The 25,204-nt window shown below is 45.3% G+C and overlaps 2 protein-coding genes across 4 annotated transcripts in view; both read right to left on the bottom strand.

Annotated features, from left to right (window-relative positions):
- Window positions 1-1,591: 1,591 nt before the first annotated feature.
- On the bottom strand, window positions 1,592-13,277 carry ERP29 (endoplasmic reticulum protein 29). The gene is made up of 3 exons (XM_083454299.1): window positions 13,093-13,277; window positions 6,574-6,712; window positions 1,592-3,034 (listed from the first exon to the last, which is right to left on the bottom strand). Exons 1-3 carry the CDS (start codon window positions 13,234-13,236, stop codon window positions 2,529-2,531), a joined length of 789 nt encoding a protein of 262 aa, XP_083310425.1. The 5' UTR covers window positions 13,237-13,277; the 3' UTR covers window positions 1,592-2,528.
- A 6,086-nt stretch (window positions 13,278-19,363) lies between these two features.
- Window positions 19,364-25,204, bottom strand: part of NAA25 (N-alpha-acetyltransferase 25, NatB auxiliary subunit) — a 35,283-nt gene continuing 29,442 nt past the window's right edge. For 2 of the 3 annotated variants that reach the window (XM_083453821.1, XM_083453823.1), the window contains exons 18-24: window positions 23,779-24,022; window positions 23,447-23,570; window positions 22,362-22,427; window positions 21,780-21,877; window positions 21,555-21,665; window positions 20,286-20,432; window positions 19,364-19,877 (exon numbers count right to left, since the gene is read on the bottom strand). In XM_083453821.1, coding sequence (XP_083309947.1) covers window positions 19,755-19,877; window positions 20,286-20,432; window positions 21,555-21,665; window positions 21,780-21,877; window positions 22,362-22,427; window positions 23,447-23,570; window positions 23,779-24,022 — 913 coding nt within the window. In that variant the 3' untranslated portion in view covers window positions 19,364-19,754. The remainder of the gene's footprint in view (window positions 19,878-20,285; window positions 20,433-21,554; window positions 21,666-21,779; window positions 21,878-22,361; window positions 22,428-23,446; window positions 23,571-23,778; window positions 24,023-25,204) is intronic. The other variant, XM_083453822.1, reaches the window with a different exon arrangement.

Genomic DNA, 25,204 nt, shown 5'->3' with positions numbered 1-25,204 from the left:
GACATACGGTACTTGTTATTTCAGAGCATCACAAATAAAACCCAGGCTTTGCAAACTTAAAAAGAACTCAATGAAAGGGCAGCAGAGAGAGATGTGCCAAGCTGGATTCACCGCTCTCATCAAAACAGGCACCTGTGACTCCACTTGAGTGAGCAAGTCTTTTGTGTCTTCTTGAAATGAGCCCGTGTCTTCAGTGGAAAATGAACACTAAAAAGGAGAAGCCCTGCTGCTTTGGCCTAGTCACTTGGAGCAGGGGGACAATTTCAGGCTGTCAATCAGATCTGTTACTTTCCCCGCAGACTCATTACCCTTCTTGAGCACCTTTGAACCAGGAAGAGCCAGCAGTCAACACAAGTCTTTGTCTGTTTGGACAAGCGTCCCTCCAGCTCAGTCTCCTGAAACAGGAGCAGCTATCCTTTCCTAGCCCAAGGGCTGTTTTCTTGTCAAAAGTATTTAATTTTTAAAGAAAAGCATGTAACACAGCTTCCAAGCAGGCTTTAAGCACAACCAGGGCCAGCTCAAGACATTTTGGCACCTGAGGCAAGCCACAAAATGCCTTCAAGCAGCGTGCCACAGCTGTTGCTGCCACTGGCAGTGGGCAATGCATTCCTTGGGAGGCCAGATCTACTGCCCGTGTGGATCCTGCTGCCTGAGGCGGCTGCCTCACCTTGCCTCATGGGTGGGCCGGCCCTGACAGCAACTCTCCCCTCCTTCTGCGTCCAGAAGTACAGCCATCATGGCTAGTAGACGCGGCCAGCTAAAAGGACGGACTTCTTCAAACAGCGCATAGCGGGCCTGTGGAACTCTCTCCCACAGGAGGCAGTGATGGCCAGTTACATCATTAAGGAGGGGCAATCAAAAGGAATTGGGCAAGTGAGGCCGCTCAGCTTCTTGCTCACCTCCAATTCTCCCCACTGAAAGTGAGGTGGACACATATTGTTTATGTGTGGGGATCTGGTATTGGGCAAAGATTTCAGCATCACCAAAAACACGCAAAAGTTTCTAGATCATATGATGGTACGGATCGGCTCTGAAGCTTGGTGAAACTGTAGAGGACTGGAGATCAGGGCTCTCGAGTCGGGTCTCCAGACATTAGTAGGGTGATGTCCCAAGGTTTCCCCTGCTACATAGAGAGCCAAGCTAGGGACAGCACAGGGGGATTCCCCAAACAGAAGTCCCCATATTAAAAAAAGCAGCTTTGCATGCTTGATTTGAATTAAACTGTAGCACAGCACAGGGGAGAGGGTCTAACCTTTTGCCTCGCTCTCGCAGGGCCCCAATCCAAACTGCCAACCCCACTGTTGTTGGTTTTAATAAAGGGAAGAACGTGAAACACTCCAATCTCAGCATTCCCACCTCGGGCAGTTTGTTCTCAAACACTTAAAAGTTTATTTAAAACAAAACAAAAAAGGAGGAAAATCAATCACATTGAAGTGCCAACTTCCACAGTCAGTTCTCACAAATCGCAAACTGCTCTGAGCAAGAGTTCAGATCGAATGAGAGCTCCATTTTCTTTCGCTCAGCACTGAGGGCAACACTAATCTTGTTGACAAAAGCAGCAAGAAATGGAGGGAAAATCATAACCCGACTGTGAATTTTCCGCCCAATAACCTTTATTAGCAAATTAAGTACCCATGTAATTCCCCTCCAAAAAAACATTTTTGCAAATACTGGTCAGTAAAGAGACGAACGCCATTTTTGCCTCCCCATCTCAAATGCATGTTTTGCTTTGGCCAAACCTGGGCTCCCAAAAAAACACACACACACATAAATGATTCCACCCCCTGCTTGCTCGGATGGTTGAATTCCTCAGCACAGATCACATAAAAACAGGGAGGGCGGCCATCTTCTTCCATTGCCCGCCAGAACACCAAGCACCATTCTGAGGGCGGCCATTTTGAGCTCACCACGCTGACTGCAGCCCGCCATGAATATCTGGCAACTCTCCCCACCCAATGACTCAATAAGCCTTCTGTTTTGTTTGTGGGCCAGCTGGCATGGTCCACAACGTTACAGGCCTGGTGGGGCCAGGATTGGCTGCACCTTGAGAATTCAAGCAATGACAAGAGGTCGCCTCATGTTCCAAGTGCAGCCATTTTGAAAACCCCACCAGTGAAGAAGGAGCTGCGCCAAGTCCTGAGGGCGGCCATCTTGGAAACATGACTGGCATGGACAACACCTGTGAGGAGAAGCCTTTTTCTTAGAGGAGGAGAAAACGGCAAGGGGGAAGGAAAGATTTATTTATTTTTTGCCTTTTTAAACAAAGGATTAACGGATCTTCTACCTGCAATGCTCTCAACAGCGCTGGGAACGATGGCAGTCTCCGTACTGTTCTGAGTGGCACCTAAGGGATGCCTTTCGTTTAAAATAAAAGTTTAAAAGGGGTGTGCATGTGTGTATGTGGGAAGCTTCTCTATGAGGGGAATTCGTTAAAAGAGAGCAGGGCATTTTTGCTTGCATGAAGCATGAGCACCAGATTGGGACCTCGACCCACTCAAGATTCCACAGAGAATGCCATTTCTAGCATCTCAAAGTTCCTCCTTCTCCTCCTTGGTCTTCTTCTGGAAGGAAGCAAGGATGTTCAAGCGCTTCTGGAGTTCCTCCTTCTTGCCCTCGCTCATCTTGTTCTCCTCAATGAGCTTGCTGATCCGGGAGACTTCGCTGGCGGCAAACCGGTCCCCCTGGGTGAGGATTTTGCTCATGACCTTGACGTACTGCTCCGAGGACTTCTGCTCTGTCTCCTTCGCCCTGGCCAGGAGCTTCCGCCCTTCTTCCAGGAGGGCTTGGCGCTCCAGCTCTTCCGTGGCGCCCACAAATTTGCTGGCCAAGGTGTCAAACTCCTTCAGGCACCCCGGCATCCCCATGTAGATTCCCCGGCTCTTCAGCCAGCGCTGCAGGGAGCTCGCTTTGACCTGCCCAGGGTACGGCAAAGGGTTGTCCAGGTCGCCATCTTGGAACAGGTAAAAAACCGGGTAAGCGTCTTTATCAAGCTTGTACTTCTCCCCCAGTTCCATGTTCAGCTTGTCACCATAATCTGCGAACAGAAGACCGATAATAAAACAGTAGGACTTGAAAATGGGACTATGGCTGCCTAAGGCTATGGCTGCAATCCTACAATGCCCAATGGGAAACCCAAAAACTCATGCAACATGTTCCCAGACAGCTGGGCCACTGCCAATATAGTCCGCGATCAAGATTGTTGAGTGTTGTTGTTCAACAACATCTGGAGAGCTGCGGTTTAACCGCCCTGGTTTCAGGGAATAAACACATACTAGTCTTTCTCACTGAAACCTGTGGGTTTTTACAGTGTCTAAATCTGGACTGTATCGTTTTTCATTTTGAAATGTTCTAGACTCAGGACAGAGGAGCTGAGTCCTATACCCACACAGAAGTAAGCGCCTAATAATAATAATAATAATAATAATAATAATAATAATAATAATTTATTATTTATACCCCGCCCATTTGGCTGAGCTTCCCCAGCCACTCTGGGCGGCTTCCAATCGAGTGTTAAAAACAATACAGCAGTAAATATTCAAAACTTCCCTGAACAGGGCTGCCTTCAGATGTCTTCTAAAAGTCAGATAGCTGTTTATTTCTTTGACATCTGATGGGAGGGCGTTCCACAGGGCGGACGCCACTACCAAGAAGGCCCTCTGTCTGGTTCCCTGTAACCTCACTTCTCGCAATGAGGGAACCGCCAGAAGGCCCTTGGAGCTGGACCTCAGTGTCTGGGCTGGAACGATGGGGGTGGAGATGCTCCTTCAGGTGTACAAGACCGAGGCCGTTTAGGCCTAACTTAACTTAATGGGGATCTCTATTCTGGGGAAGCACCATATTATTATTACAATTAATTCCTTAATCGCCTTCTAAACCACTGTCTTAGGGCGATTCACATGTAAGATAATTAAAAACAGATAAAACCACACACACAAAACCAAATACGTTTAATGAAATGCTAAAATCCTGACCAGTGAACACATGGTAAAAACCCATCTAGCCAGTAGGGAAAGCCTGTAGAGGGGAGAATCCCGTATCAGAACCCCCCTGCTTGCAATGGGAGATCACTGCTCACTTGCGTTAAATCAGGGATTCCCTTCGGCCGGTTGAGGCTTCTCCCATTTCCATAGCAAAATGGGGAAGGGGGTTATGTGTGTGCCTAGGAGACACCTGTGTGGGGCTGGAAAATGGCACTTGTCACGCAACATGCCTTGCACATTCCCAGGCAAAGTGGTGATGCAGAAAGGAGCATGCACAGACACACACACACCAGTCTTATGCATGGGGTGCTTCCTCAAAATACCCCATACCTCATAACTGAACACATTGCAAGCCTTGCAATCTCTCTCTCTCTCCCCATCCCTGCTCCTTTTAAGCAAACACACACACAGAGGGTTTCCTGTGATTCATTGGTGCAGTCAACACGAATAAGTCTGCAAAAAAGCAAAACGAAATCAGCAACTTGCAAACTGGCAGGAGACACAACAAATGCTATAGAATGTGTTGTACCTCCGCTGTCATCTGCATTGTGCACCTGACTACCAGCTGCTGAGAACTGCAGGTGCTCGGATCCTGCTTGCGGGTTCCCCATTGAGGCATCAAGCTGGCCACTTTGAGAACAGGATGCTGAGCTAGATGGAATCTTCAGCCTGATCCAGCAGCGAACTTCTTACGCTGCTACATTTTCTCCCTCTCTGATAAGGAGCAGGTAAATGGAATGAGAGTGCTCACCGTTTTTGCAAGCTGCTTTCACCTCCCTGCAACCAAGTCCCCTGTTTCTCTAAAGGTCCACCCCATCACAAAAAAAGCAAATTTAGAAATAATGAAGCACCGTATTTTTCGCTCCATAAGAAGCACTTTTTCCCTCCTAAAAAGTAAGGGAAAATGTGTGTGCGTCTTATGGAGCGAAGGCAGGTGGGAAAAGCCCCCAAGAGCCGCAAACACGCTCCGTGCGGCTCTTGCGGGTTTTTCCCCGAGGAGGGAGAAGGCCAGCCTGTCACTGACTCCTACCTCGTAGAAAAGGCCGCAAGAGCAGTGCTCCCTTTAAAGAGTATGCGGCTCTTGCTGGAGGTGGGGGAATTCCCCCACCTCGTAGAAAAGCCTGCGCTCTTTAAAGAGCCATGCCTAGTGTGTGTATGGCTCTTGCGGGCTTTTCCCCGAGGAGGGAGAAGGGCTCTTGCTGGCTTTTGCGGGAGGTGGGGGAATTCTCCCACCTCGTAGAGAAGCCCGCAAGAGCCATGCTCCCTTTAAAGAGCGCACGGCTCTTGCTGGCTTTTGTGGGAGGTGGGGGAAGGGACAGAGGGCAGCCCCTCAGTCCTTTCCCCCACCTCCCACAAAAGCCCCCAAGAGCCGCGCTCCCTTTCACAAGCCGCACGGAGCTGCCCTTCTCCCTCCTGGGGAAAAGCCTGCAAGCGCCGCACACACGCTCCACGCAGCTCGTGAAAGAGAGCGCTAAGCAGAGCCTGGGATGCATACAGGCTCTGCTCAGCGCTCCCTTTTTTTTTAAAAAAAAATATTCTTGCATTCTCCCTCTAAAAACTAGGTGCGTCTTATGGTCAGGTGCGTCTTATGGAGCAAAAGATACGGTGAGCACTGTGTTTCTGGCTGTGTATAGCACCTTTTCTCACTCCACCGATATAACATAAAAATCAGTAATGACTAGCTCTCTCTCACATGGTTCCCCTGCTCCTCAAATCAAAATTTGCATGGGAGTGGGGAACTTAGGAAAAAATCCTCCTGCAGACTGGGCAATGGCAGGGGGAAAGAGGAAATTAAAGCCATGCCTGTCTCTTCAGCCTCCCTCTAGGCATCTTCAACACAAATTCTTCCCCTACCCCCTGAAAAACAAAAATTTCAATATCTTAAAGGTAAAGGTACCCCTGCCCGTACAGGCCAGTCTTGACAGACTCTAGGGTTGTGCGCTCATCTCACTCTAGAGGCCGGAAGCCAGCACTGTCCGCAGGCACTTCCGGGTCACGTGGCCAGCGTGACAAGCTGCATCTGGCGAGCCAGCGCAGCACACGGAACGCCGTTTACCTTCCCGCTGGTAAGCGGGACCTATTTATCCACTTGCACTTTGACGTGCTTTCGAACTGCTAGGTTGGCAGGCGCTGGGACCGAACGACGGGAGCGCACCCCGCCGTGGGGATTCGAACCGCCGACCATGGGATCGGCAAGTCCTAGGCGTTGAGGTTTTACCCACAGCGCCACCCGCGTCCCTTCAATATCTTAGTCAGTGAGTTTACTCCCTATTTCCTAATAATCCACAAGACCATCTCTCTCCCTCTCTCACACACAACATTCAGCAACGTCAACCAGTTAATACAATTAAAGCTCTGCTAAAGTCAGGATGTTGCATCAGCCAGGAGGAAGAGATGTTTGCAGAGATTGAGGAGGAAAGGCATCATTCTGATCAGCTTATCCTAAGCAAAAAGCCCTCCTTCCGTTATCGATGTTTGCACAGTGTTAAGAGATATAACAGTTAATCTGGCATCCATTTAAAAAAAGAAGAGAAGTAAAAGATAAATTAATAGACCTCATGATCTGTGTACAAGTCCGCCATAAGCATCTCACCTGATATCCCCACCTCGGCCACCAACAAATCGTCACTGGATTCTGAGCTTTCGGCCACCTTTTTGAACTCATCCTGCTTTTCTCCGTAAGGATACTGGGTGTCAAATTTCACCAGCACAAACTTGTGCTTCGGGATCACCTAAAAGGAAAGCACCACAAAAGCTCTGAATGTGCGCTGTCTGGAAGCGATCTGGTTTCCAAAGTCACCTGCAAAACACCTGAGGCATTCTGACTACTGAACATCTAACCTGAGGCTGTCATTGGTCACTCAACCTTTACAGCTGGGATAAGGAACCTGTCCCCACCCTGTCTGTCTCCCTCAATAGTGACTGGGCAGTAAGTCCCATTATCCTTGACCATTGGTCATTGCTGGGGACTGGGGTCCAACAATATTTGGAGGCCCCCATCCCCCATTCCTTTGGAATTCAGCATGCGCTTAAAAAGTGAGAGGCACTCTGTTGCTTCTTCTCAAAAACCAGTGCTGACCACCAACTCTAGCTAAGTTCCTAGACATCCAGAAATAATTTAGTCAATTGACTCTAGATCTTAAAATGTCTTTTTTAAAAAAGCCATACTTTATTGAAATTCATAGAAAAGAAACAATCTTAAATAAACAAAACAAAACAAACAAAAAACGCAATCTTGTGTAAGTAATCTTATATGAATTTACAAATACAAATTAATTCAATCTTAAAATATCTTCAGCCAATAGGATTCTGTGTTATCGTCGAAAACAGTTAAAAGCAGCTGTTTAAAACATTCAGAATTTCAAAATTGACGATAAGCCAAAAACAGATTAAAACATGTCAAAGTTCTAAATCGGTGGGTGTGTTTGCCTAAACAATAACAATAATTTATTATTTATACCCCGCCCATCTGGCTGGGTTTCCCCAGCTACACTGAGCGGCTCCCAACAGAATATTAAAAACACGATAAAACATCCAATGTTAGAAGCTTCCTTAAACAGGGCTGCCTTCAGATGTCTTCTAAAAGTCAGATAGTTGTTTATCTCCTTGACATGATGGGAGGGCGTTCCACAGGGCGGATGCCACTACCAAGAAGGCCCTCTACCTGGTTCCCTGTAACCTCGCTTCTCGCAGGGAGGGAACCGCCAGAAGGCCCTTGGAGCTGGACTTCACTGTCCGGGCTGAACGATGGGGATGGAGACTCTCCTTCAGGTTTCCAGCAGGCACCAAAAAGAGGACAGTGAAGGCGCCCGCCTGATGTCAACAGGCAGTGGTTTTAGGGTGCTGATTATCATACTAAAAGACTGATTTCTTACAAATGCAGATACAGGTATTATGTGGCACCTGTGTCAGTTCTGTATACCAAAGTAGTTGAGTGGGCATTTATGCTGTAAGGCAATCTCACAGGTAAACTGGTTCCCAGTTGCTACTGGCTTTATATACTAATAGCATATACAGTGGTGCCTCGCAAGACGAAAATAATCCGTTCCGCGAGTCTTTTCATCTTGCGGTTTTTTCGTCTTGCGAAGCAAGCCCATTAGCGGATTAGCGCTATTAGCGCTATTGGCAGTTTAAGGGCTAAAAACGGCTTTTTAAGGTTTAAGGGATTAGCAGTTTAGCTGCTAAAAGGCTTTCAGCAGCTTAGCGCTTCAGACAGTGGCGTAGCGTGGGTTGTCAGCACCCGGGGCAAGGCAAGTAATTTGCGCCCCCTAACCCGTGGATCTGCGCCCCCTAACCCGTGGATTTGCGCCCCCTAACCCTAACCCCCAGATGTTGCGCCCAGTGCGGCCAGCCCCCCCTGCACCCCCCACGCTACGCCACTGGCTTCAGAAAAAGGGGTTTTGGAGCGGAAAAAAACCTCAAAATTTTTTGTCAATTTTCGTCTTGCGAAGCAAGCCCATAGGGAAATTCGTCTTGCGAAGCGCCTCTGCAAACGGAAAACCCTTTCGTCTTGCGGGTTTTCCGTCTTGCGAGGCATTCGTCTTGCGGGGCACCACTGTATGCCACATTTCCAGTAATGCACTGAGCCATGCCATTAGTCCACCTCGCCAGTGTTGCCTACACAGACTGCCAGCAGTTCTCCAGGGCCTCAGGCCGGAGTGCTGCCCGCCTGAAACCCCTGTTATAACTGAAGAGGCCAGGGAGCTTTTTGCATGCAAGGCAGCTGCCCCACCGCTGAGCATGGGCCTTCTAACCGCCAAGCATCTCAGCTAGGGATTCGTCCAACTCATCATGCGAAAGGCTGGGCTGGATGAATCCCTAGCCAGAATTAAGATTGCTGGAAGAAATATCAACAACCTCAGATATGGAGATGGCACAACATTGATGGCAGAAAGTGAGGAGGAATTAAAAAAACCTTTTAATGAGGGTGAAAGAGGAGAGCGCAAAATATGGTCTGAAGCTCAACATCAAAAAAAACAAAGATCATGGCCACTGGGCCCATCACCTCCTGGCAAATAGAAGGGGAAGAAATGGAGGCAGTGAGAGATTTTACTTTCTTGGGCTCCATGATGTCTCCAGATGGTGACAGCAGCCACAAAATTAAAAGACGCCTGCTTCTTGGGTGAAAAGCCATGACAAACCTAGACAGCATCTTAAAAAGCAGAGACATCACCTTGCCAACACAGGTCCGTATAGTTAAAGCTATGGTTTTCCCAGTAGTGATGTATGGAAGTGAGAGCTAGACCATAAAGAAGGCTGATCGCCGAAGAATGGATGCTTTTGAATTATGGTGCTGGAGGGGACTCTCGAGAGTCCCATGGACTGCGAGAAGATCAAACCTCTCCATTCTGAAGGAAATCAGCCCTGAGTGCTCACTGGAAGGACAGATCCTGAAGCTGAGGCTCGAATACTTTGGCCACCTCATGAGAAGAGAAGACTCCCTGGGAAAGACCCTGATGTTGGGAAAGATGGAGGGCACAAGGAGAAGGGGACGACAGAGGACGAGATGGTTGGACAGTGTTCTTGAAGCTACAAGCATGAGTTTGACCAAACTGCGGGAGGCAGTGGAAGACAGGAGTGCCGGGCGTGCTCTGGTCCAGGGGGTCACGAAGAGTCGGACACGACTAAACGACTATTCAGCAACAACAACAAAGGTGCAATTCTCATGTGAATCTGCAGAGTTGGCTGTCACTGAGCTCATTTTACAGGAGGGTAAAACAGGCTATTTTCCAGTGATAGTCCCATTTAACAAAAAAAGGGCAAAGGGAAATATGATGCTTGTTCTTGGTTATTAAAAATTTAATAAAATTTAGTAATTTAAATATTTTTTAAATACACGGAGGTGGGGTTTCTTGCTGCACCCCACTTATCCGACAGAACTGCTGCAGGGCACAAAAGTGCAGGATGTGACTTGTCTGGAGTTGCATAGTTCCCAGGCTTTAGGCAGAGACGCTCCAGTTCCCACGCCTCTGAGGCAGCCTTGCTTAATTTTGACTTAGCAAGGTAATAAGTGCAAAATGCCTGGACTTTGCTGCAGAAACGCTTCGTGTTAACAGTAGGCTAATAAAATTTGAGTGGCTATGACTACACGCAAACGTACTCTGGAAATGCAGCTAGCAAGATAGGAATCCTAAGTTCTTTTCCAAAAATTAATAAGTTGTTGCACCCTGGAGCTTCCATTCAATTCCTCAGCATAATAAGCTCTTCAGGCTGGTTGAAATTCAAGTCAAGCTCAGGTGCATTAATACCCCTACTCTATGATGTACATATAATCTAACATATGTGATCTAGCAGGGGTGCACAGATGCTACGCTCATGGGATCTGCTTTGTTTTTAACTAGACTCCCAGGAGATCCATTGAGTAGAGCTGGGAGCAAAACATCTTTCATTCAGAATTATGAGCCCAGGAATTTATTTTGAGTGGCAGAACTGAATGGACCTCACAGTCCTTCCACACACAAAAATCCATTTCTGGTTACCTCCTCTCCCCTTACTTCTTTTCGGAAATGTAATTTAGGGCAGGGAGGAATGGCAGCTCAGTTCATCAGAGTGTGATGCTGATAAGGTTGCAGGTTTGATCCCCGCATGGGACAGATGTATATTCCTGGGTTCCTTCTACAATTATATGATTCGACGATTACACAAATTAATGGAAGAGAGGACTAAATTAAAAAATTGTCCAGTAGCACCTTAGAGACCAACTAAGTTTAAGGCAGAGTTATTCCACCTGGCTTTCAATTTGAACTTAGCCAGATCTTTTATTCCCCTTCCTTCCCTCCCCCTCCCCTTTTTATTACCTGCTCTGGGATCCCATAGCTACCGTATTTTTCGCTCTATAAGACGCACCAGACCACAAGACGCACCTAGTTTTTGGAGGAGGAAAACAAGAAAAAAATATTCTGACTCTCAGAAGCCAGAACAGCAAGAGGGATCACTGCGCAGTGAAAGCAGCAATCCCTCTTGCTGTTCTGGCTTCTGGGATAGTTGCGCAGCCTGCATTCGCTCCATAATACGCACAAACATTTCCCCTTACTTTTTAGGAGGGAAAAAGTGAGTCTTATAGAGCAAAAAATATGGTAATTCTTCCCTGGTCTCCTTGCTGGCCCAAATAGGACTAATATAGCCAGCTAGCCCTGGTGATCATCTAATGTTTATTGGCTGGATTTCCCCCCTAAATTGATTTTTGAATTCTGAATTTATTGTTATTCACGTTTTATATTGTATTTTATGCTGTTTTTTTGTTGCATCAATTACGTGTTTTAAATTTGTTGTTAGCCGCCCTGAGCCCAGTTTTCTCAACCGGGAAGAGCAGGATATAAATAAAAAAATGTATTATTTCTTGATATAGGTTTGTTCTGGGTATAAGCTTTTGTGTGCATGCACACTTCTTCAGATACCTGAATGGAACACAGGGCTACTGATGGTTTCTACTAGCCACTTGGCTATGCTCTGGGCTCTACAATTGGAGGCAGCATTGCTTCTGACAACCAGCTTCTGGAAACTGCAGGAAGGAAGGGTGTTCTTGTGGTCAGAAGCTCCTTGCCGGTTTCTCACAGACACCTGGTTGGCCACTGCAAGAGCAGGATGACGGACTAGATGAGCCATTAACCTGATCCTGCAGGGTCTTTGTATGTTCTTAACGTTTTGCTGGAAGAAGAGGTCTACTGCTGGCTTATTATATATTACAGGAAAATAAATTCTCCATATCAAGAGGAAGCACACCTCTGAGCCTAGGAATATACAATGGGGAGGGTGTGTGTTGTGTGTGTATATTCAAAAGGAGTCGCTGGGACTCTTAATTTGTCTTGAACCCATTTTCCACCCACCACTCCAGGAGTGATCCTTCCATGTTCTTGCTTAGAAATGAGCTCTCTGCATATTCTCAGGGGTAGTCTCACTTCATTTTGCTCAGGGGGGAAATCCTTAGTGCTGATTCAGGAATCGTGCCCCTCCTCACCCTGGAAAGCAAAGCAAGTTTGCACTGCCCTTGGCATCCACTTGGACAACCATGATTGGTGACTGTCGGAAGCCACCTCCCTCGCCTGGGTGGAGCAAGGAGACAAATTTTGCAATTAAACTGCCTATCTGAAACTAAGGGCAGAGAAAGAAGTGGGAGTGAAACGCCCCCCTTGCAATACTTGCGGAGTTACACAGGAGTAAATTCCGCGGAGGTTAGTTCTAAGAAAACAGGCACAAGCACTCCTTCCAGTCCCCCACCCAAACAAAAACACAGGATACTAATGGAATATCAATAATCACAGTGGTATAAAGGCTCTATTTTTAATCTAATCCAATCCATTGAATCAATATTGCAATCTACTGCTACCAACATGCACGATTCTGTAAGATCTGATGACATAATTTCAGGCAGCGGGGCTAAAATAATTCAGGGTGAGATTTAGGTTGTGTTCAGAGGCCCTTTGTGTCCTGAAAATGTGATGCCAAGCTAGTGTGTGCAAAAAGCAGGCCTAAGACCTGGGTTCCAATCCTCCACTCAGCCCTGAAGCTCACTGGGTGACCTTGGGCCAGTCTCTCACTCTCTGCCTAACCTACCTCTCAGGGTTGTTTTGGGGATAAAAGGGGGAGGAGTGTACCCTGGATGAAAAGTGGGATCTAAAAGCAATAATAATAATAAAACCTATCGCAAATACTGTATGCGCGGGGATCCTCGTTAGTATGGCTGCACCTAGCTTGTATCCAGGTCGCCTTTGTCCTCTCCAACACCCCCTCCCCTTCTTTCCTTTTTCATGCCAACGGGCGCCCCCCCCCCCAATAATCCAGTTGGACTATGCCCTCTGCCACCCACTAATATGGGGAGGGGGCGTGTTGCGCAGCTGATCGCTTTTCAGGCGCGCCATCCCAAGCAGAGAGCAGGCGCGATGGGCAAATCGCTTTAACCAAGAAGCAAACCGGGCGCGCAACGCTTGGCAGCCGGGCTTTTGCAAATGCAATTTTGGGCATAATTTGAGAAAGATGCCCCTACGTCCACCGGGAGGAATCGGAGCAGAAGGTTTCCCCCTCGTTCCTCCTCCCCCCCAAAAAGCATGCAAGTGTGGTTTCCAGCACCATCCCTCCCCTTAAGAAAACGAAAATAAAAGGCAATTTGCTCTACCTTGTAGAAGGTGATGGCGTCGAGGGGAAGGGCGCCCTTGGTGTGCAAAGCGCAGCTGCTCTCCAGGGCCAAGCAGAGCAGCAGCGACAGGAGCAGCAGGGCGCTCCGCCGAGGGATCCCCATAGCCATGGCGACCCGGTGCATTTCTGGGCGAATGTGGAAGATTCTACAGGGAGGGAGGGGCTTTGCTGGGCATGGCCACGTGACCAATCGCTGGATTCCCTCCCAGGCACTTCAAAGGGCCGCCTCATTTAAGGGGGGGCGTGGCCTGTGTGCGTGCGGGATTCCTTTTTGGGGGGGTGTTGCAGAGAAGGGAAGCGGGTGGCGCTGTGGGTTAAACCAGTGAGCCTAGGGCTTGCCGATCAGAAGGTCGACAGTTCGAATCCCTGCGACGGGGTGAGCTCCCATTGCTTGGTCCCTGCTCCTGCCAACCTAGCAGTTCAAAAGCACGTCAAAGTGCAAGTAGATAAATAGGTACCGCTCCGGTGGGAAGGTAAACGGCATTTCTGTGCGCTGCTCTGGTTCACCAGAAGCGGCTTAGTCATGCTGGCCACATGACCTCCCGGAAGCTGTACGCCGGCTCCCTTGGCCAATAAAGTGAGATGAGCGCTGCAACCCCAGAGTTAGCCACGACTGGACTTAATGGTCAGGGATCCCTTTACCTTTACTATGTTGCAGAGAGGCACGGCTTTCCTTCGCCCCAGGATCCAGCCCCGGCGCCCCATGTTTCTTGGCTCATGGCTTCTCTCCTGTCTCCTGTTTTGCAGCAAGGAAGGCCCACGTTTGCAACGCAAGGTTCAAGCAGCATGTGCAGAGTGCATGTAGTTGTTTAGTCGTGTCCGACTCTTCGTGACCCCATGGACCACGCCAGGCGCCAGGCGCTCCTGTCTTCCACTGCCTTCCGCAGTTTGGTCAAACTCATGCTGGTAGCTTTGAGAACACTGTCCCACCATCTCGTCCTCTGTCGTCCCCTTCTCCTTGTGCCCTCCATCTTTCCCAACATATGGGTCTTTTCAAGGGAGTCTTCTCTTCTCATGAGGTGGCCAAAGTCTTGGAGCCTCAGCTTCACGATCTGTCCTTCCAGTGAGCACTCAGGGCTGATTTCCTTCAGAATGGAGAGGTTTGATCTTCTTGCAGTCCATGGGACTCTCAAGAGTCCCCTCCAGCACCATAATTCAAAAGCATCATTTCTTCGGTGATCAGCCTTCTTTATGGTCCAGCTCTCACTTCCATACATCACTACTGGGAAAACCATGGCTTTAACTATACGGACCTTTGTTGGCAAGGTGGTGTCTCTGCTTTTTAAGATGCTGTCTAGGTTTGTCATTGCTTTTCTCCCAAGAAGCAGGCGTCTTTTAATTTCGTGGCTGCTGTCACCGTCTGCAGTGATCATGGGCCCCCAATCATTTTAAGTTAGAGCTTAATAATTATTTCACTATTAAAATACTTCTTCTTAATTGTATTTCACTATTAATATACTTAATTGTATTTCAGTTAACAATTACTTTGATAAAATACATATTTTTTTACGTGCAAAAGATACCTATTAGGTATACCTTTAGATACCTATTAGGTCCATAAATGACCATATAACATATATTCAACACAAAAAACAGTGACAATTTGTTGTTGACAAAGGACAGCTGAACATCTAAAGGGCCCCATTACCTTCAGTTGCTTAGGGCATCATCAATAATTAATAATAATACTCTGGGCAGCTTCCAACAAAACACTAAAATTCAATAACCTATTGAACATTAAAAGCTTCCCTAAACAGGGATGCCTTCAGATGTCTTCTAAAGGTTTGGTAGTTATTTTTCTCTTTGACATGTGGTGGGAGGGCGTTCCGCAGGGTGGGTGCCACTGCTGAGAAGGCCCTCTGCCTGGTTCCCTGTAACGTGGCTTCTCGCAGCGAGGGAACCGCCAGAAGGCCCTCGGTGCTGAACCTCAGCGTCTAAACCTAAATCCGGCCCTGATCCCAGACCCCGGTGGTGCAGCCAGGTACCCAAGGCAGAAAAAATAAAGGGGTCTAGGCCAGGAGCATCCCTTGTTTGCAGGAGAACAGAGAAAGCTGTTCTGCTTACCATTTGAAAATTGGCAGGAAGGCAAGGAGAGGCGAAGAAAAAATGCTTTGGGCAAGCTACTGCCAATCTCATGGGGAGGGGAACAGGCAGGGAGTCAATAAATGTGATCCTTCCTTATCCCTGGCCACCCAAATCCAGTTTGAATTAAAATCAACAGTGCTCCCCCAAAATATCCAATTTAGAAAATCTATAGGGGGAAAGAATGCTGAAGGTGAATTGTCTTTTACAGTAGTACCTCGCAAGACAAATGCCTCGCAAGACGAAATAGTTTTTCGTTTTCTGAGTTGCTTCGCAAGACGGATTTCCCTATGGGCTTGCTTCGCAAGACGAAAACGTCTTGCGCCTTTTTTAAAAAACCGCCAATGCATTCCTATGGGAAACCACGAATGCACAGTGGTGCTTCGCAAGACGAAAAAATTCACAAGACGAAAAAACTTGCAGAACGAATTAATTTCGTCTTGTGAGGCACCACTGTACTACCAAAGCCCTTGGTCGAGTGGGTGCAAACTAATTCCAAGTGAAGCTGAAGGGAAAATCACGCTACTGTATTTCCTAAGCCACTCTTCCCTATGAGACCCCAGCACATTACAATTTAAATTAAAACCACAGTGCCACTCGCGTCCCTCTACAATTTAAAATATAATATGGGAAACAAAGGTAAATAAAGAGTATAGTGCTCCTTTGAGAGGAAGGGTGGGATATAAATTTAATAAGTAATAATTTTCTCTGAAACTTTCTGGGCCAAATCTGCCTCTTTTGTAGCATTAAAAAAGCAGGGCTGGGAGTCTAGAAATCCTTCATATTTTTGCAAAAGAATGATAATCCCACACCCTTAAAGAAAAAGGCAGAAAAAACTTGTTTATAAAGAAACTGACCTTTATATATATATTTATATATATATAAATTATAAATCCATCCAGTTTAAAGCAGATTGCTAGCAGTTTTGTCACTTAAAATTCTGTCAGCTGCTTAAGTGTTTTACAGACCTTCCAAAGTCATAAATTACAAAGAACAAGTCAAGGAATAAGAAGTTCCAAGCTTTCTTGCATATAACAGAAATACCCTTTATAGATCAAAGTAAGAGACAAACCCTCCTCCATGATTCAACATAACAATTGCAAAATATAAATGCAATTTTAAACAAGTTAAAAATTACTAAAAATATACACACACCCTCCAGCTAAATGGGCAATGCAGGTGGCTAGTTTTCTTGAGAGAGAGGAACGTAACGGGATTACAACAATGAAATATTTTAACTTTAGAAATTGGTTGCTGGAAGCAGCTGCAGAACCATTTTTGCTCATGATCCCAGCACTGCATAAAAGTAGTCTGTAGCTCTTTTTATACATGTTTAAGTTCATGAAAATGAGATAAAACAGTGGTAATTATTTTACAAATTCAGAAAGGGAGGTTTGTGTGTATGTATGTGTGTTGCTATAGAAGGTACGAAAACATTTGGTTTATCAAGAACTTGAGTTTTGTTGACAACGATCAGTTTCTCCAGAAACTTACAATTTAACTTTTCTGCCAAATTCTCTCCCTGTAGTGGACCCAAATGATTATTGTGCTGGAATCTGACGCTGCCCCTGATACATATGTAGTTGTCAGAGAAAAACCCCAAACTCCTATGTAATGGAGTATTTTGATCATAAGGCGTGGGGAGCAGGGCATGTTATTTCCTCGATTGGATCCTGAGAGCTTTGCAAACTGCTGTTTCAGAAATAAATTCAAACGTGTAGGATTTTCCATTTCTTTTAAAGGGCAATGCTGCTACTCACATGGACACGCCCGCCCCACCTGGATTTCAGGAGAAATTGGCTCCAGGCCCAACACAGAAGGAAGATGTTGCCACAAAGCAGCACCACAACAGGCAAGTTACACAAGAGCACAATTGTCTTAACTGAAGGCATTCACAACTTGGCAAACAGAATTCACCACCCATAACATTTTGAGATACTTCTTGGTTATCCCCATTGCCTAGCATAGTTCTGTCCCCTGCTTTTGTTCTGTATGGAGAAAGGTGGTGGGACTTAAAAGGATTATTTTTGCTTATGTCTTTAGTGACCTCTAGCACTGCCAACAAAAGAAAACACCTGGAATCAAGGTGTCTGATGCAGGTGGACTCCTTTTAGGAGTTGCTAGTGAAATGTCTCTGGAACCTTATATGATTCTTGCAATAACTGGGGTTTTTTAAGAAAAGCCTCACTTCCAAAAGCAAGCACAGAAGGGCCTTCATTCTCCAATAGATCTTACTGGCAAATCTAGACTTCAGTATGTCACTAAATTGCATGTGTAGCTGGAGTGAAGAACAGTCAGATTAAAATAAATAAAGACAGATTTCTTATGTGGTGTCTAAGAATCATGCTGGGGTTTCTGGGCAAAAAACATGTCTATGTAGGCATCATTCTGACACACACACACACTGCTCTGAGGAGCAAGTTGATCACACTACCAAACTATTCAAGGTGGGTTTCACACTGCAGCTTTCCCTCCTTCAGCAGGTAGAGTGGGGATTGTTCCTAGAAGAAGCAGGCACTTCTCCCGAGAATTAGAATATGGCCACAGAAAATCTACTGGTCCCCCTTAGCTGTGCAAAATGGTAATTAAGCCGGCTGAAGTGGATAGAATGTACTAACACATCAACACAAATGGCGAAATAAAAGCTGTGCGGATCATTCCTAAAAGTACACCTGAAAATTTTATGGTCAGGGTCTTCAGATCCCTCCTAATTAATAGCAGAAATAGGCTAATCACAAAGTTCACAGGGCCTAGAATTCTGCGCAAGGAGTGCGTAGTGGACTGGCCACGAAAGAAACGGCTCACCACTTGTTTCTAGGGAAAATGATGTGCCATCCCCAGGACTACCAGCCCTTTCAAAAATTTAAAGCTTGTTATCATCGTTTTTCCTTTAGCCAGGTATCTGCCAAAGCCTGAAGTCTTTGTTGCCAAAAAAATTACCTATTTTCAGTACCCATTGATTCTGAAACAGCTATAATTTGGTAGAAAAAGAGTTTAGTGGTAGAGGCAACTCCCAAGTTTAGGCTCGTCTGAATGATGCATGATGGTGCCCAAGCGCACATCGCTGAACCCGTAAGTAGCCCCAAAATGTCATAAAGAAGCCATGAAAAGGGGCTAGATGGGCTGGGCTTATGGAATGGTACCCCCAAACAAAACAAGGACTGCCTGTACCATGTAACATGATGAACAAAGTAACAAGGAGTGGGAGGAGGGATATTCAAGGTGGTGCCTGGATAATCAAGCCTGCTACACTTGCTTGCATTTGGTTGCAAAGGAAGATCAACATACTTTATCAAAAGCCATTTCTTTTGGCCAGATGATGATTTCCATGCATTTAATAAAACCATAATCCAAGAGGAACCTACACAAATGTTCACCAAAAGCTGTTTTAGATATGATGAAAGGTTTGGAATGGTGAGAATGAACAGGATTTGAAATTGATTTTCTAGAGTCTCATCCAAAATTTATCTAATGCACATTCCCTAACGATGCCCAGGATCAATCAAGAGATTTACGAATAACAGGAAGCACAACTCAGACCACGCATCCTGTTCACCACTTAAACTTGCTTGAAATACAGCCGTAAACCTAATATGAAGCATCCAAGGGCACAGACACCACCTCAGCAATTCATCTTTTACACAAAGGAAGATAGGTGTGTTGAGTTTATGCGACAGATTACATATACACACCTTTAGCCGTTCCATTTGCACTGAGCTGCAGCCAAAGTTGAGTTTTCAATCAAGTTTATATATTTCTTTTGTCATTATTTCACCTTGGAACAAACTTAAGCAGATACCAACTTCTTCTGATTTGGTTTTCTTTTTCCTTGCAGGATTGGAAAGCAAGACACACAAGGGCACATAAGTTGCAACTCACTCAGGCAGTGCCTTCAGTTGTTAGGTTGGTGGTGTGAATAAAAATTACTGTTCTGGAGTGGGGGGGGGGGAGAAAGTCACCTGTCCTGGGCCAATTAGTTCACCAAGCAGTCATACAACTGTTCTCGGGGGGGGGCGGGGGTGCTGGACGGGGAGAAAGAAAGAACACCCAACAAGTTACCCAGTGGAGCACTGGGCTCTCTGAACTTCTGCTTTTCTAAGGCAAGAAACTTGCACACAAAACTATAAATGCTGCATTGTGTGATGGAAAAAATACAAACTCCTTTGAAATATGCTTTACACTGGATTTCTATTGCTGCTTCTAAAGACTTCAAGCCCCCAGAGAGCTTCTGGAGAATGCCCCCCCTCTCCCCACAAAGGGAAGTGAAACAGGTTAGGGGTTTTTGCCTCTATTACAATATGCTTATGAACATGTATAAAAAAAGTGGTCTAACCCTGACGGACAAGGGTCCCTGCTTCTGGTTTTTATGTACAATAATTTAATCAGCTTGAATATATCTTTTTAATACATAAAAAAAAAACTATTTTTTACGATCAAAAGTCCTTCATGCATTTTTGAGGAAGTTCCAGATTTTTAACGTTGAAGGGATGGTGGCAGATGCTGTTTCTTGTCTGTTGTCGGCGTTTCAATCTTGACCCTTGGCACCCAGGACACACTTCCTTAAACCTTTAGGGTTTTGATGGTATCAAGTCTCTTTTTCAGCAGTTCTCCCATTTCCTGTATCGCATGTTGGTAACTGTTCTGGACTTTCCTCAGCACAGTCTTTGTAAACTTCTTTTCTTCCTGGGAAGAAACATTTTTTTACACAGATAAATAAATCATCTGTGTGTGGTGTTATGTAAGCAATTTATATACCACTTAACTACAATGGTTGAAGTGGCTTGCGAAGATACAATACAAAAATGGAAATCAGTTAAAACTACTGAATCAAACTACACCTAAAACGCCTTCTGGAATAAAAAATTCTTCAGGAGGCACAGGAAGTTCAATAGGGAAAGAACCTGTCTGACCTCAACTGGAAGGGAGTTCCATAAAACTGAGCCCACAAATTACACAAAGTGTAATTAAACACTTTAATTACCTTTAAAAATGTCTCAAAGTACAACTGCACCTAACACTAAACAGCGGTTTGTTTTAATCCTGAGTCATCTCAAATCATAGAACCTCAATGTATAAGCAGCAGTTTCTTACCTGCGTCAGTAAATTGTCCTCTATGGAGAGTTCTTCAAGTTTAAGCGCAGCTAGATTGATTTCCAGCCCTTTGATATGATCTATCACATTGGAAATGAGAGTCTGGAGACCGGAAATGTAATCCTGAAAGCTGGTGAACACAGGGGGCTGCAGAGAGAAAAATAAAAGCTGTTGCACCCTGACCCACCAATTATCTGTACAATGTTCTCCACAGAAGTATATCGTAGGTTTTTGTTTTGGAGGCAGTGCTTTTTAATGGGTATGTTTAGCAGCATAATGTAGGGACACGGGTGGCGCTGTGGTCTAAACAACTGAGCCTCTTGGGCTTGCCGATCGGAAGGTCGGCGGTTCAAATCTGTGCAACGGGGTCAGCTCCTGTTGTCCTGTCCCAGCTTCTGCCAAACCTAGCAGTTTGAAAGCATACCAGTGCAAGTAGAAAAATAGGTACCACTGCAGCGGGAAGGTAAACAGCATTTCTGTGTGCTCTTATCACTTATCATGGTCCACCAGGTGCTGGTGACATGACCCAGGAAGCTGTGTGGACAAACGGCGGCCTCTACAGCCTGAAGAATGAGATGAGTGCCGCACCCCATAATTGCCTTTAATTGCCTTTGACTGGACTTAATCATCCAGGGGTCCTTTACCTTACTTTTTTACCTTAGCGGCATAAATAGAGTACAAATCAAAACTATATTATTGTTGCTGTTATTATTAATCCAATTTCTCACCTGTCCTTCACCATAAAATCAAAAGGCAGGTTACACTAATTTAAAAAATTGTTTTAAACAAATTAGTTAAGAGTGGGTCCTGAAAATATATGCCTCAGGCCAGGGTAAAAAGTAATGCAATGAAAGCCACATAATAAAAGTTTCAGATGTGTAAGGACTGCCACAAAGAATGCCCTCTCTTGGGTGCCCACTCCTCAAACCTCTGAGGTGGAGCTACAAAGAAGCCCCCCCCCCCACCTGACGATCTTAGCACCTGAGAAGAGGAACCCTTTCTGAACATTGCTACAACTAAACATGGGAGGTTTCCATTAGCTACTGTAGCTTATAACTGATGACAGAGATCTATTCTCTGTGGTTTTAGCGTAATCTTTCCTTAAGACCATCACACCTCAATTAAGCAAATTCCATTAATTCATTACAGGTGAAACCCCTGTTCTAGGCGTGAACAAGATGTGAGCGACTGCGAACAGACCCAAACCCAGATGTGACCCGGAAATGTCATAAAAGATGTAACTTTTTCAATTAAGACACGATTTCCTACCATTGCTACAACACTCTCTTTTTTCTTCTTTTTCTTTTTTTGCAAGCTTGATCTGTAGGGCCTGAGGACGGCGTCAGAATAACTGCATACCCACAGAACAATGGAGATGGTCTGCAAGAGTGAGAAAAGAGGTTGTCACACAGGCACGTTAGGGACACTGATGGGTTTTTGCAACAACAGAAGGGGGCGGGGAAGAACCAGCTTTCCAAAGGTCTCATTGCTCACCTCCACGAAGAAGACCAGATTTTCTAAAATATTCGGATGGGTTTGGAACCTGCCTTCCCTGACTTCCAACAAATCACCTTTACATTTATTGAATTGATCTGTTTTTTTAAGAAAAGAAGGAAACAAGGTGAAACTCGTGGGAGAAAAAAATCAAGTCTTACACAAGGCAGCATATTGGGAAACACTTTTTTGTGGCTTCCCCTTTCACAATCTCCATGCAAAGCATGCACTCTATAACTGAGGGAGAACTTTTCCCATCCAACATATCAATCTTTATTAATATAGCTTTAATTTGACTGGTGCTTAATTACTTTTAAAGGATTATCTTTTCTTTGTTTTTAGACCCCACCCCTATTTATTTGTGTTTTATTTTTATTCCGTGCATTATTTTGGCAGTGTCTGCATACATAACAGATGGAAACCATCTTTCCAAAAAACAACCCAATTTATTTACTCCTGGTGATACCCTCACATACAAAGAAAAGTGAAGTTTTAATTGCATATGCATAACTGATAAGCACGGACTAACGTAAATTTCTTGTGGGCTAGAACTTTTGGTAATGTGATTTTCAGCAGATTTACCTGTTAGTTGTTCTAGTAATGATTTAAAGCTATTTCCTATTCTCTCTTGAATTGCTGCCGAATCTTCTGAAAATAAAGAAAAGTTATCAAATGGCTTATGCAAATAGTCAAATTATCTATCTATCATCTATCTATCTATCTATCTATCTATCTATCTATCTATCTATCTATCTATCTATCATCTCAAGGGACAGATTTAGAAAAAAATACAATGAAAACAAGCAACCGCTGGAGAAGAAAAAGACTATCACAATAAAAAAACCACCAGACTTAAATTTGCTGCCGTACGGGGGTTGAACTAGATGGCCCTTGAGGTCACATCCAACCCCAAATTAAAAAATAGAAACATATCTTTGGTCACAATTAAGCAAAAAGCAAAGCAGTTCTTACAGTACAAAAATCATTCAGTATATTTCTGGGACCCACCCTATTCCTGTGAATCTAAATTACCGGTAGTTTTAAACCTCTTCTAGTGCTCTTTTTTTAATGGCTGCAAGTCACCCTGGAACCTTAAGTGAAGGGCAGTTAAGAAATCAGAAGAAGAAGAAGAAGAAGAAGAAGTGGAGAGCACATGGTATGGGCCACAAGGCTCACCATATGGAAGAGATAGAATGGACACTCTGTGGCTGTCCAGATATTGCTGAACTACAACTCCCATTAGTCCAAACCACTGGCCATGCTAGCCAAGGCAGATGGGAGCTGGATTCCAAGAAGATCTGGAGGGCCACACATTCCCCATTTCTGCCTTGCCAGATTGTAATTTTCATTTTTAACCCGAGTCAACGAAAGTATGGAGACAAGGCAGAAAATTCCAAAGAAAATGGCCAGAAGGCACATAACCAGATGGCAAGCTGAGATTCATTGAGTTTTTCCAAATCTTAAACATCAGGATTTTCTCCAGGATTTTTTCCTTTTTTTAAAAAAGCTCAGAATTCCACAAGAAAAGCCTTTGGCATCAACAGCAGCTTGCAAGAGGCCAATATCTTCAAACCGATCTAAAAGAGCAGCACACCCATGTATGCCTCCCTCCCGCTTCAGCAGACACACCTAAATTGGCTGCTGGCCCCAGGAATTTCAAGACTTACCTAACCCAATAGTATCTAATTCATAAATTTCACTAACAAGGTGAAATAAGCTGGTCTGGCACTGGCAGCTCCCACTGTTGAAGAAACCAGCCATTCGGGAAGGTGGGGGGCCAAGGACCGGATACTAGGCGGGAAGAAGAAAAAGGGGGAAGAAAATTAAATATTGTACCTTTTGCATACAGGAGAAAAGCAGAGTTGGTTCTTGGTATAAGCTAATTAGCTGTCCAATTAAAGCACCTTGCCGGCACATCGGAAGAATCTCAGCTCTTATGTCTCCTGGCATAATCACAAACTGTTTTAAAGAAATCAGGAACGGTTTCTCTTAGCTGTACCTGAACTTTCTGCTCAAGGAACTGCTTTCCGGACTTCACTGCAGCGTCCAGCTTCCGCAGCAGAGCTCTTATCATGTCGATCTTGGAGGAGACACCATTTTCCGTGGTTTTCTCGGAGTTCTTTGGCTGGGCGTTGTGGCCAAGAGCTGGCAGGCCACTTATGAGCCGCAACATCAAAGATCGGATCTGCAACCATATGGTCTCTTCCTCCAAGGAGAGTTCCTTGTGTTCTTCAGAAATGCCCCTGAGAGAGAGAAAAAAGGAAGGAGGGAGAAGGGGTGAGGGTGTTCAAGAACTGAGACACAGAAGTGCAAGCTCAAGCTTCCCTGCTCTATTTGCAAGCCCAATGCTGAGACACAATCTGATTGTGGATGAGCAAGCCGAACTGGTGTGCATCACTGAGATCTAGGTGGACCTGATTTGACTCAGTTGTGCCTGCCCCGGTTCTTGGTGCAACATCAATTCAGACTGGAGGGGTGGTGGTGTAGTGTTGCTGTGGTCCGTAGAAGTGCACTCACTACCATCAGAAAACCCTTCTCTCTTGGAGCGGGACTGGAGAGCCTACACCTGGTGTTATATTACTGTAATGCGCTCTATGTGGGGCTGCTGTGGCTTGGAAGCTCCAGCTGCTGCAGAATGCTGCAGCCACATTGCTGATGGAAGTTTCTGGTTGAGAACACATGACACCATTGTTAAAACAGCTGCCCTGGCTATCCATCTGCTACCGAGCCAAGTTCAAGGTTCTTGTATTGATTTACAAAGATTTACTTGGGTCCCGGATATCTCAGGTGTTGCCTGAAACCTTATATTCCAGCTTCTTCTGCAGGAATGTCTTTGGTCATTCCCCAAGTTGGTGAAGCTCATTTGACAACAAGAAGAAATCAAGCCTGCGCAGTATATCCCCTACAAGGATCTGTTGATTATTAGTTTTAATTTATCTTTTAGCTTGTTTTTAACTTTTTATGACTTTATTGTATAGTTTTCTATTTTTATGTTGTAAACTGCTGTGGTATATTTTAAAGTTGCAGCAGTAAATAAATATTTTTAGAAATAAAGACAAAAAATATGAAAAAGCAATGGTAAACAGCGCAGGGATTATTGGGGAGGCCATACAGTAGTGGGGAAGATTCTATTCACCCGAAGACTGGACGTCCTTGTGGAAAAGCTCCTCCAAGGGCCACCAGCCAGTTGTGAGCAGGGCCAGAGCCAAAAGTGGGAAAAGCAATGGATGCCGCTCCTACGCTTTGTACAATAGGCTATATCCCAGATGTGCAAAAGTTTTCTCCATCCAGCAAGCAAGAGGCATTATCACAGTTCAATGACCCATTCCAGCCAGACAAAAGCACTTGAGGAGAGCGTGAGGGATGTGGTTTGGGGGAATCTCAAGGACCAGACAGAGTTAAAGCACATTCAAGTGCTGGCTAAA

This window comes from Podarcis tiliguerta, assembly GCF_965153285.1.
Source record: "Podarcis tiliguerta genome assembly, chromosome: 8".
NCBI classification, from domain to species: domain Eukaryota; kingdom Metazoa; phylum Chordata; class Lepidosauria; order Squamata; family Lacertidae; genus Podarcis; species Podarcis tiliguerta.
This window is presented reverse-complemented; position numbering and strand designations above follow the sequence as displayed.